The sequence below is a fragment of the Aotus nancymaae genome, unplaced genomic scaffold (assembly GCF_030222135.1).
Source record: "Aotus nancymaae isolate 86718 unplaced genomic scaffold, 86718_ANA_hifiasm-v0.15.2.pri h1tg000089l, whole genome shotgun sequence".
NCBI lineage: Eukaryota > Metazoa > Chordata > Mammalia > Primates > Aotidae > Aotus > Aotus nancymaae.
In genome coordinates this window covers 23,714,566-23,727,107 of record NW_026988504.1, presented here as the reverse complement: position 1 = coordinate 23,727,107, position 12,542 = coordinate 23,714,566, and the positions used below count along the sequence as shown (strand labels likewise).

Sequence of the window (12,542 nt, the reverse complement as noted above, 5' to 3'; positions counted from 1 at the left end):
CTTAGAGACAATTATAGAAAATTTAATGTGTTTTAGTCATCTTTGCTTTCACTCACTATTCTTGAAAAGGCAGGCTGTACTAGATAGATACTGCTTTTGCTATTAACCCATCAGTGATGGGGGCGGCAGGCTGAGGCCTGGCTCATCCGCAAGGCCCAGTAGCACTTCTGCTTGCTTCCTGCCTGCCTTTACTGCTAACACTGAGACCCATCAACTCACTGGCAGGTAGACAGGGAGCTGGCATGGGCCCTAGGGAAGTCAAGCTGTAGATGAGGATGAACTGGAAGGCTTTGACAACTAAGATACACAGTCATAAGCTGGGAGGCCAGAGAGAAGTGGAAATAGTAGCCATGATCCACTCCTGCAAGATCCTTTGTCTGACATGAGGCTGCTTTTACTGTCTCCTACCATGGCCCCAAAAAGGAAGTGAGTGCTAGTTCCCCTCACAATCTACTTCTCTCCCAAAATTCCCTTAAGGCTTGAACCTTCCATCCTGAGGTCAGTGACAGAAGCAGATGGAAAACTGATGATGGGAATAGAAAGGTGGCTTTGGATCTCCATGTAGTCACTTATTAGCTGTGCAATTCTGAGTAAAATCTTATAAGGAACTTGAGATTCAACTCCAATTTTTCAAATGAGGTAACAAATACCCACTTCATAGAGCTATGATGAAGACTAACTGATATAAAATCTAATAATGGCAGTTAGCTCCATTTTCTCTATCTTCCTTCACTGTCCCCACCAAATACAGCAGTACTGAATTGTGTGATGACTTCATTCTCTGGTCAAAAAGGATTCCAATCCCTGAGCAGTGTGAGGACCAGGAAATAATGGTACAGAGTATCATCTGTAGATTAAGTATGCTAAATAGCCTGGCGCAGTGACTCACGCCTGTAATCCCAGCACTTTGGGAGGCCAAGGCAGGTGGATCACAAGGTCAGGAGTTCAAGACCAGCCTGGCCAAGATGGTGAAACCCCATCTCTACTAAAAATGCAAAAATTAGCTGGGTGTGGTGGCGGGCACCTGTAATCCCAGCTACTTGCGAGGCTGAGGCAGAGAATTGCTTGAACCCGGGAGGTGGAGGTTGCAGAGAGTCGAGATCGCACCACTGCACTCCAGCCTGGGTGACAGAGTGAGACTCTATCTTGAGAAAAAAGGGGAAAAAAAAGGATGTTAGGCCGGATGCGGTGGCTCACACCTGTAATCCTAGCACTTTGGGAGGCCGAGGTGGGTGGATCACCTGAGGTCAGGAGTTCAAGACCAGCCTGGCCATCACGGAGAAACCTCATCTTAAAAAAAAAAGGATGTTAAATAGAAGTGGTAGGCAGATTTCTAAAGACATCCTCCCTTGATTGCTATCTTCTGGTTATTCAATTCAACACTAATCTAGGTACTGCTCTGAAGGGACTTTGCAGCTATAATTAAGGCTATGGACCTTAAGATATGGAGATCACTTTGGATTACCTGGTGGGTGCAATCTAATCATTTGAGCCCTTAGAAACAGAAATGTCTCTGGCAGGAGTTAGAAAGATGCAGCAGTCAGAAAGATTCAATGTGAAGAAAAACTTGACCTCTCATTGCTGGTTTTGAAGATGGAGGCAGACGGGCCAGAAACCTAGGAATGTTAGGAGCCTCAAGAAGCTGAGAATGACGCCTGGCCAACAGCGGTGGGAAACAGGAATCTTAGTCCTAAAATTCCAAGAACAATTCAGCCAACAACATGAATGTTTATCCCCAGAGCCTCTAGAAGGGAGTACCACCCTGCCAACACATTTATTTTGGCCTTATGAAACTGAAACAAAGAAACAGGTGAGCCACCTCAGACTTCTGACCTTGTGACAATTTGTTTTGGCAGCAGTAGGAAATACAAAAGGTATTTAAGCTGCCTCAATAAACCCTAGGAGGTAGATACTATCATTACCCCCATTTTACAGAGGAGGAGACTGAGGCACAGTGAACAGGCTCTGAGAAGGTCTGCTGGCCTGTTTCAAGAACAGTCATTTATGGCGGAAGTGTTTGCTACCAAGTTTATTTGCAGTGTTAACAGCACAACATTTACAAAATGTATTTTGTACAATCAAGTCTTCACTGCCCTTGCACACCGGGGGGCTAGGGAAGACACAGTCCTTCCAACAGCTATAAGCAGTACTGGATAATGAGTTTCTGAAAAACACTTTTTCTTCCTTCAGCAAGCAAAATTATTTATGAAGCTGTATGGTTCAGCAATAGAGAGCAAAGGGAAAAAAAATACCTCAAAGAAAGCAACAGCTCCTTTCCTGGTGGGATCTGTCATTTTACAGACATGAAATATTCATGCCAGAGATCTTATATATTTTTCTTTTTCTTTTTTTCCTGTATGAGGTACACGCTACAGAGATCTTATATTTTAAGAGGAATGGGTTATATACCAGAGCTACAACAATAAACATTTTATTTATTACTAATGAGGAATTAGAAGACTATCTTTGAAAACTGGTTCTTGAAAATCTTCAGCTGTTTTAGAACACATTCTTTAGAAATCTAGCAAATATACCTCACACTTTTAGAAATCTCTTCTATTTAACCCTCAAGTTTCATTTACTTTTCTTTTTTTTTTTTTTTTTTGAGTCACAGTCTTACTCTGTTGCCCAGGCTGGAATGTAGTGGCATCATCTCGGCTCACTGCAACCTCTGCCTCCTGGGCTCAAGTGATTCTCCTGCCTCAGCCTCTCAAGTAGCTGGGATTACAGGCGTCCAAAACCACACCTGGCTAATTTTTGTATTTTTAATAGAGATGGGGTTTCACCATCTCTGTTGCCCAGGCTGGTTTCAAACTCCTGACCTCCAGTGATCTGCCTGCCTCGGCCTCCCAAAGTGCTGGGATTACAGGCGTGAGCCACCATGGCTGGCCCTCAAGTTTCATTTTCTTATCTAATACCTGCCTCCGAACTCCCTCCCCAGTGCTCCACTCCAACATTTGAGAACTGCCCAAGGACAATTCTGATTTTAGGTCACATATTTGATCCCAGGTTCTCTCCTTCCATTGAAGGGTCTGACTCCCTGCCTTTGTGAACACAGGGTTTTTTTTTTTTTTTTTTTTTTTTTGAGACGGAGTTTCGCTCTTGATACCCAGGCTGGAGCGCAATGGCGCGATCTCGGCTCACCGCAATCTCCGCCTCCTGGGTTCAGGCAATTCTCCTGCCTCAGCCTCCTGAGTAGCTGGGATTACAGGCACGCGCCACCGTGCCCAGCTAATTTTTTGTATTAGTAGAGACGGGGTTTCACCATGTTGACCAAGATGGTCTCGATCTCTTGACCTCGTGATCCACCCGCCTCGGCCTCCCAAAGTGCTGGGATTACAGGCTTGAGCCACCGCGCCCGGCCCACAGGGTTTAAGAGAAGCAAACTTAGGGAAACCAGCTATTCTCTCAAGCCACTCTGTGCCTCCAGCCCTAAGCCAACAGCCCTAATAGAAAGAATACGGTTGATAAATAATGAATCAGCATCTTGCTCAATTGGTGGTGGTTAAATGGTTTAAAAATTTTCTCAGGTGAAAAATCACCATAATTTTGTGCTCATGGCAGATTTCAAAGGGAGACTTGAGGCAGAAAATCTTGAAGGGAACATTGCACAGCCAGAAGCCCTTTTCAGGCTGATGTACATAAAATATTTAGTAGCCAAAACAGTGGAAGGACTGAAGAGTGAGAAGTGCTCCCATGGCCTGGAGAGGCCACTTTGTAAGCTCATTCTTGGGGCCCTGTGGCTCTGTACCTGTGATTGGCTGCAATCAGTAGTGGCTGTGGGGGATCTGGGGTATCAGGTAGGCGTCCAGCTCCTGGCACTGGTAGAGTGCTACACTGTCCAACACCCACTCTCGAGTCACCACAGGTGCCTCACACATCTGCCCAATTGCTGGGGACAGAGAACACAAGCAAAGATTAGTGTCAATTCACATTCTTCTGGACCAGGCTCTAATCAATCTACTCCAGGGTCCTGGTTGTATGATTTCTTAGGATTCATGAGGTAGAAACCAATCTTTTTTTTTTTTTGAGATGGAGTCTCTCTCTTGTCACTCAGCCTGGAGTGCAATGGTGCAATTTTGGCTCACTGCAACCTCCACCTCCTGGGTTCAAGCAATTCTCCTGCCTCAGCTTCCCAAGTAGCGGGGATTACAGGCACCGGCCACCATGCCTGGCTAATTTTTTTTTTTTTTTGGTATTTTTTAGTAGAGATGGGGTTTTGCCATGTTAGCCAGGCTGGTCTCAAACTCCTGACCTCAGGTGATCCACCCTGAGGCTGAGGCAGGAGAATCCACTGAACCCAGAAGGCAGAGGTTGCAGTGAGCCAGATTACTCCAGCCTGGGTAACAGAGTGAGACTCTGAAGCCCAAGGAGTGACTGCTGGTGAAAGCCCACAGCCTCTGGCAACTGTATTAACATGAACTTCAATCTATTAAAGGAAAGCCGCCAGGAAAACAGCAATGTAATTTAATGATGTGGAAAAATATATGTAATATCTTAAGGAAAAAAACAAAACAGTGTAATTATCACATTTTATAAAATACACATGTATATATATATACGCACATATACCTGGCAGAATTTTATGGTGATCATCTCTAAGTGGTGGAATTACTGGTATTATTTTATCATTTTCGTGCAAATTTATACTTTCTTTTTTCTTTCTGAGACACGGTCTCACTCTGTCGCCCAGGCTGGAGTGTAGTGGTGTGATCATGGCTCACTGCAGCACTGGCCTCTTGGGCTCAAGGGATCCTCCCACCTCAGCTTCCCAAGTAGCTGAAACTATAGGCATGTACCATCACACCCAGCTAGTTTTTAAATTTTTTGTAGAAATGAAGTCTCTCTATGTTGCCCAAGCTGGTCCTGAACTCCTAGGCTCCTTGGCCTCCACATTGGCCTCCCAAAATGCTGGGATTATAGGTGTGATCTACCATGCCTGGCCTTGATTTATATTTTCTGTGATGAACATTCATATCAAACCCCCACCCCATGGAAACAGTTCATGTATTACTTTTATAATATAAAGCAAACAACAATAAAAATGCCAACAAGACATTTTAGCTGTTCATTAGACAAATATTTAAAATGTGCCAAGAACTGTGCTATTCAAGCACCAGGTAATGAGTGGCAAACCAAACCCATGCAAAAGGACCCCATATAACACAGGTACATGCAAGCACCTTACCATGGAAGCCATTGTCCTCTGTCCAGGCATCTGGCTGCACAACAACAACTGCGTGGATACCCTGCATCCCCAGGAAGGAAACAGCATTGAAGTGTCAGAGCAGGACTATTGGAACTATCACTTCATCGTTTTTTTTTTTTTTTGAGACGGAGTTTCGCTCTTGTTACCCAGGCTGGCTCACCGCAACCTCCGCCTCCTGGGTTCAGGCAATTCTCCTGCCTCAGCCTCCTGAGTAGCTGGGATTACAGGCACGCGCCACCGTGCCCAGCTAATTTTTTTTGTATTTTTAGTAGAGACAGGGTTTCACCGTGTTGACCAGGATGGTCTCGATCTCTTGACCTCGTGATCCACCCGCCTCGGCCTCCCAAAGTGCTGGGATTACAGGCGTGAGCCACCGCGCCCGGCCTTCATCGTTTTTTTTGAGACAGGGTCTTGCTCTGTTGTCCAGGCTGGAGTGCAGTGGTATGATCATCAGCTCGCTGCAACCTCTGCCTCCTGGGCTTAAGCGATCCTTCTACCTCAGCCTCCCAAGTAGCTGGGACTACAGGTACGCGCCACTACTCCTGGCTAATTTTATTTTATTTTATTTTTTTAGAGACGGGGTTTCACCATGTTGGCCAGGATGGTCTTGATCTCCTGACCTTGTGATCCACCTGCCTCAGCCTCCCAAAGTGCTGGGATTACAGGCGTGAGCCACAGCACTCAGCAATTTTTCTGTATTTTTGGTAGAGACGGGGTTTCGCCATGTTGCCCAGGCTGGTCTTGAGCTCCTAGGCTCAAGTGATTCTCCCACCTTGGCCTCCCAAAGTGTTGGGATTATAGGTGTGAGGCACTGAGTCCAGCCCATCATTTTTTTCCTCTCTCTTTTTTTAGATGAAGTCTCACTCCGTCACCCAGGCTGGAGTGCAGTGGTGCAATCTTGGCTCACTGCAACCTCTGTCTTCCAGGTTCAAGCAATTCTCATGCCTCTGCCTCCCAAGTAGCTGGGATTACAGGCATGCCCCACCAGACCCAGCTAATTTTTGTATTTTTTTAGTAGAGACAGGGTTTCACCATGTTGGCAAGGCTGGTCTAAAACTCCTGACCTCAAGTGATCCACCTGCCTTGGCCTCCCAAAGTGCTGGGATTACAGGCATGAGCCACCATGCCCGGCCTCCAGCCCATCATTTCTTCATGATTTGTTGAAACATGGTATGCTGGGGGAGTACAGAGAGAAGCAGGAGGGGGATATGGCAAAAAGAGTTAGAGGGAAAGGGCCTTCCCTCAGTATATTTAGTATGTGCAGTTCTCAAGTCTGTAGGCATGCCTTACAGACTTGAGAACTGCACATATTAAATATACTTCTGGCACAGGTACATGGGGAGAGAAGGCTTCTGAGGCTACAGTAGGGGCATCCATAGGGACTGACAGGTACCAGTCTTGCTCAATCACAGGAGAGAACATTGTGTCCTCCCTCTCTGACAGGGCACCCAGTACTTACTGTGCCAAGGGTGAATGATGAAAGCTCCTTCACCACAGAAGCCCCACACAGCTGCACCATCCACTCCAGTTGATCTGAACAGGACATTTAGATGTAAAATCACCACAGTAATCTGTGTACTTAACCCAGGCCCTCTGCCCTACACTCTCTGGATGAAGGCTTATAGCAAGACCTCTCAGTGGGAGAGTCTGTCTCTCTGCTCCAAAGGACTACAGTCTTAAAATAGTAGGGGTATGAATTTTAAGTCAATTTGCCACTGATATGCTGCATACTCTGGTTATCAGTCTCCATAAGGCCACTTGGTAGATAAGGTTTGATAGTCTCTCAAATAAAATGCTTGAAAGAAAAAAAAAGATTGAAGATCTAATTTCCATTAATTTGCTAAATTGCTGGCTAAGACACTGTGAAAAACCACCCACCTTCTTTTCCTCCCTTCCTCCCTGCATCCTAATTCTGTGTTGGTAATTGATAATCACGGCCACTGAAAATATCATACTTGGCGATAATTACTGTAAATGTCAAGAGATGGGAAGATAATTCATCCAGTCAAAAAAAATACACATCATCCTGGTTAGAGACTCAGCAGGGAAAGGTTACATGCTGAGCTGGAATCCATATACTCAGGGGAATAGAAATCAGAAGAGACTGTGGAGATTCCACCAATCTGAGGAACCCCCATTGGAGGATCTTGCTTGTAACACTCCACTATGTAAGACAAAGGCTAGTGCTGGAACTCTGCAGTCCTCCCAGGCTCTTACCTGTGGGCATGTTGGTAAAGGGCCCATAGCAACAGATTTCTAGGCCCCTGAAGATCTGGAAGAGAGGAAGAGAGAGGGACAGGGGAATGGAGAGAAAGAAAATTTAGTTATAAAAGAATTGGCTATTATTCAAAAAACAGACTTTCAAAGAGGAAGAGCTTTTCTTTTTCTTTTGTTCACCACCTGATGATTTCTGCTGTTACTTCCCAGGGACAAGCAGGCCAATGTCCAGAACACTAAGGGATTTCAGAAGACCTTTTTGAAGTGCATACGTAGTTGACCTGCACTCTATCAGCATTCTTTGTCATTCAAGGACTGAGCATCTCACTTAGTCACCAATCAGACCCAGGCTCCTCCCTAATGATCTCTGCAGGTGCTTTTACTTGTTAGATGCAAAGGAAGAATATGGTCCTTCTGTATGTTTAATAAAAGGCTTGGATGGCTAGAAATTCAAAGCTAGTGGCTGAAGTTTGATGTTTATCCAGACTTAGTACCTCCATGACCCCATCAGCAGAGGAGTCTGTTGATTTTAGATGTACATGCTCCTTGTCTCCTGACTTTCTTCTAGCTCCCCAAACACCTGTTCTTCACACTACTCTGAGAATGGCCATTGCATCTTTAGGCCACCTAAGCAGTTTTTAAACTAGAAGTGAAGCCAGGTTCTGCCTCTCCTCATTGAACTGGTCTGACTGCCTGGTTTCCTGAAGACACAGATCACATCACAGCTCCTTTTCCACTTACAGGGCTTGGCAACACTGTTCAAAAGAACTTTCTGGGATAGTCAAAATGTTCTGTATCTGTGCTAATAAGGTAGCCATGAGTCACATACAGTTATTGAGCACTGGAAATGTGGTAAGGGTGAACGAGGAACTAAACTTCATATTTTAGTTCTTTTCTTTGACAAGATGAGGTCTCATTCTGTCACTCAGGCTGGAGTACAGTGGTATGACTATAGATTGCTACAGCACCGAACTCCTGAGCCCAAGTAATCCTCCCACCTCAGCCTCCTAAGTACCTGGGACTACAGGTGCATACCACTGCGACTGGCTGATTTGTAAAAATTTAAATTTACAGTCCCATGTGGCTGGTGGCAATAGTGTGGGACAGTGCAAATTCTCATATATACATTGGGATAAGTTCTTAGCAAAGAACTTGGGTATCACTTAAAAATAAACCCTGCTGGGTATGGTGGCCCACATCTGTAATCCCAGCACTTTGGGAGGCCAAGGCAGACAGATGACCTGAGGTCAGAATTTCAAGACCAGCCTGACCAATATGGAGAAACCTCGTCTCTACTAAAAACACAAAATTAGGCCGGGCGCGGTGGCTCAAGCCTGTAATCCCAGCACTTTGGGAGGCCGAGGCGGGCGGATCACGAGGTCAAGAGATCGAGACCATCCTGGTCAACATGGTGAAACCCCGTCTCTACTAATACAAAAAATTAGCTGGGCACAGTGGCGCGTGCCTGTAATCCCAGCTACTCAGGAGGCTGAGGCAGGAGAATTGCCTGAACCCAGGAGGCGGAGATTGCGGTGAGCCGAGATCGCGCCATTGCGCTCCAGCCTGGGTATCAAGAGCGAAACTCCGTCTCAAACAAAAAAAAAAAAAACAAAACAAAACAAAACAAAAAAAACACAAATTTAGCCAGGCGTGGTGACACATGCTTGTAATCCCAGCTACTGGGGAGGCTGAGGCAGAAGAATTGCTTGAACCCAGGAGGCAGAGGTTGGGGTGAGACGATTTCACGCCATTGCCCTCTAGCCTGGGCAACAAGAATGAAACTCCGTCTCAAAAACAAAACAAAAACAAAAAACAAAAAAACCCCAATAAACCCGATATTTGTACCATTTGGATGGATATGTTTTGGGTAACTCTCAGTCTCTTGACCCTCTTCCTACTTTCCATTTCAATAAAAAGAAAATTGCCAAGGCCTAAAATTCAGCTGGCCTCAAAGAGACTGCGATAGAGAAAAATCAGGAAGGTAAAAAAAATACACGGATGGCTTCTTAGAAAGTGGTCACCCTCCCCACTGACACACACACACACACACACACACACACACACACTTACTTTACAGCCAGAGGGAAAAGAAAGGAGAGCAGGACAAATCTGTTTGTTTTAAAGGACAGCATCCATCTGTGCCACTCTTACTACCTGTATGAATAAACTGTACCCCTAAACTGTGGACAGGACCTGCATGCTCCTAATGCTAGAAGTTCTCCCTTGGCAGCTAGCTGGAGCCAAATGGTGACATGAAAAGTACAAAAGAGGCTGGGCGCAGTAGCTCACACCTGTAATCCCAGCACATTGGTAGGCTGAAGCAGGCGAATCACGAGGTCAAAAGATAGGGACCATCTTGACCAACATGGTGAAACCCCGTCTCTACTAAAAATACAAAAATTAGCTGGGCATGGGGGCACACGCCTGTAATCTCAGCAACTCAGGAGGCTGAGGCAGGAGAATCACTTGAACCCAGGAGGCAGAGGTTGCAGTGAGCCGAGATCACACCACTGCACTCCAGCCTGGTGACAAAGTGAGACTTTGTCTCAAAAAAAAAAAAAAAAAAAAAGGTACAAAAGATTAGGAATGTATCCATGCTAACACTCAGTGATGAGGATGTCTAGTGATGAGATAAGAAATTTGAAGTTTCACCTCTACATATATGTTTCTCTTCCACAGGAAAATACTATGGTGACATTCCGTATCTTCAGAATGTCATTACTTTGACCACATACTTTCCATTTTTGATATTCTGCATGGAGGAAAAAATCCAAAGCACTAGATTTTCTTTTTAAAGAAGGGAAGAGGCCAGGCGTGGTGGCTCATGCCTATAATCCCAGCACTTTGGGAGGCCGAGGCAGGTGGATCACAAGGTCAAGAGATCGAGACCATCCTCATCAACAGGGTGAAACCCTGTCTCTACTAAAAATACAAAAATTAGCTGGGCATGGTGGCACATGCCTGTAGGCCCAGCTACTCGGGAGGCCGAGGCAGGAGAATTGCTTGAATCCAGGAGGCAGAGGTTGCAGTGAGCTGAGATCGCGCCATTGCACTCCAGCCTGGGTAACAAGAGTGAAACTCTGTCTCAAAAAAAAAAAAAAAAAAGAAGGGAAGAATCTGGTGCTAATACTGCGTAGCATACAGTGGAGTAAAAACAGAGGACTGGCTCACATGGAACTCCCCTGTGGTAAACGAGAAGCAGTAATAAGGCCAGCAGCTTTTCTTGGCATCTGGAACAATTACTTGATAGGCTCAGAAGATAAGAACAGGCTGACCTCTGACCTCAAGAGTTAAAAACGCCAGGCTTATTTGTGATCATTGCCAAAGCAGTTTTCTTTAGAAATTACCTCTACTGGTTCCCTCTTAAGTTTCTATGAAGGGACAGAAAGTGCTTGGTGGAAAGATGTTTCGTTTTGTTTTGAGACAAGGTCTCACAATGTTGCCCAGGCTGGAGTGCGGTAGCACAATCGTGGCTCATTACAGCCTCGACCTCCCAGACTCAAGCATTCTTCTCACCTTAGCCTCCTGAGTAGCTGGGAACACAGGAATGTGCCGCAACATCCAGCTAATTTTTAAATTTTTTTGTAGAGACAAGGTCTCACTATGGTACCCAGGCTAGTCTTGAACTCCTGGGCTCAAGGGATCCTCCTGTCTTGGCCTCCCAAAGTGCTGGGATTATAGGCGTGAGCCACTGCACCCAGTTGGGATGTTCTGAAATGCCTGGTAGTGCACACGTGAAAAAGGAAGAAAAGCAGACTGGGAACATAGCACCTAGTCAGTGAGCTGAGAAAGTAGCCAGCTCAGGCCTGACAGGTAGGTGTGAAATCTTGCACAGAATTCTCCCTGAGAGGAAGTCATAGTTCTGCCTACATCATCTGCTACACTATGATCTGGAGAAAGTATTGAGTCTTCTTGGGTCTCATTTCCAAAGTGATTAGAATGTTCTATTTTTTTTCTTCTGTGAAGCCCTTCAACAACTTTTCAAGAAACTATGGTATTATCATTAAGAGTTTAGACTTGGAGGCTGGGTGCGGTGGCTGATGCACTTTGGGAGGCCAAGGCAAGTGGATCACTTGAGACTAGGAGTTCAAGATCAGCCTGGCCGACAGGGCAAAACCCCCTAATAAAAATATAAAAATTAAGGCCGGGCGTGGTGGCTCACCCCTGCTATCCCAGCACTTTGGGAGGCTGAGGCAGGTGGATCGTCTGAGGTCAGGAATTCAAGACCAGCCTGGCCAACGTGGTGAAACCCTGTCTCTACTAAAATTACCAAAAAATTATCTGGGTGTGGTGGGACACACCTGTAATCCCAGCTACTTGGGAGGCTGAGGCACAAGAATTGCTTGAACCCAGGAAGCAGAGGCTGCAATGAGCTGAGATTGTGCCACTGCACTCCAGACTGGGCAACAGAATGAGACAAAAAATTAGCTAGGTGTGGTGGTACATGCCTGTAATCCTAGCTACTTGGCAGGCCAAGGCACGAGAATTACTTGAACTTGGGAGGTAGAGGTTGCAATGGGTAGAGATAGTGTCACTTCACTCCAGTATGGGTGACAGAGCAACACTCTGTCTCAAAAAATAAATTAACAAAGAGTTTAGACTTGGAGCTAGACTTCCTGAGTTCAACTTCTACTTCCATCATTTACTAGCTGTGTGACTTTGGGCAACTTATTCAACCTCTCTGAGCCTCAATTTTCTCATCCGTAATATAGGCATAATTATAGTACATACCTCACAGAGTTGTCGTAAAACTGTTAATTAGTTAAAACATGGCTGAACCTTCAGAGCAGTCCCTGGCATACAGTGATCTTTTTTTTTTTTTTGAGACCTTCTCTCTGTTATCCAGGCTAGAGTATAGCGATACAGTCTCGGTTCACTGCAACCCCCACCTCTTGAGCTCAAGAGATCCTCCCAACTCAGCCTTCTAAGTAGCTGGAACTACAGGTACATGCCACCATGCCCAGTTAATTTTTGTATATTTTTTTTTGGCAGAGATGGGGTTTTGCCATGTTGCCCAGGCTGGTATTGAACTCCTTGGCTCAAACGATCTTCCTATCTCAGCCTCCCAAAGTGCTGGGATTACAGGAATGAGCCACTGTGCCAGGCCTAGTGAACA

The 12,542-nt window shown here is 45.5% G+C and overlaps 1 protein-coding gene across 9 annotated transcripts in view; it reads right to left on the bottom strand.

Annotated features, from left to right (window-relative positions):
* BRCA1 (BRCA1 DNA repair associated) overlaps positions 1-12,542 on the bottom strand; it is a 78,639-nt gene that overhangs the window by 6,380 nt on the left and 59,717 nt on the right. For 8 of the 9 annotated variants that reach the window (XM_021673672.2, XM_012443870.3, XM_021673675.2 and 5 more), the window contains 4 exons: positions 7,427-7,481; positions 6,669-6,742; positions 5,189-5,249; positions 3,371-3,892 (listed from right to left, as the gene is read on the bottom strand). In XM_021673672.2, the coding sequence (XP_021529347.2) occupies positions 3,768-3,892; positions 5,189-5,249; positions 6,669-6,742; positions 7,427-7,481 (315 nt within the window). In that variant the 3' untranslated portion in view covers positions 3,371-3,767. Of the gene's footprint in view, positions 1-3,370; positions 3,893-5,188; positions 5,250-6,668; positions 6,743-7,426; positions 7,482-12,542 lie in introns of those variants that run through there. The other variant, XM_021673673.2, reaches the window with a different exon arrangement.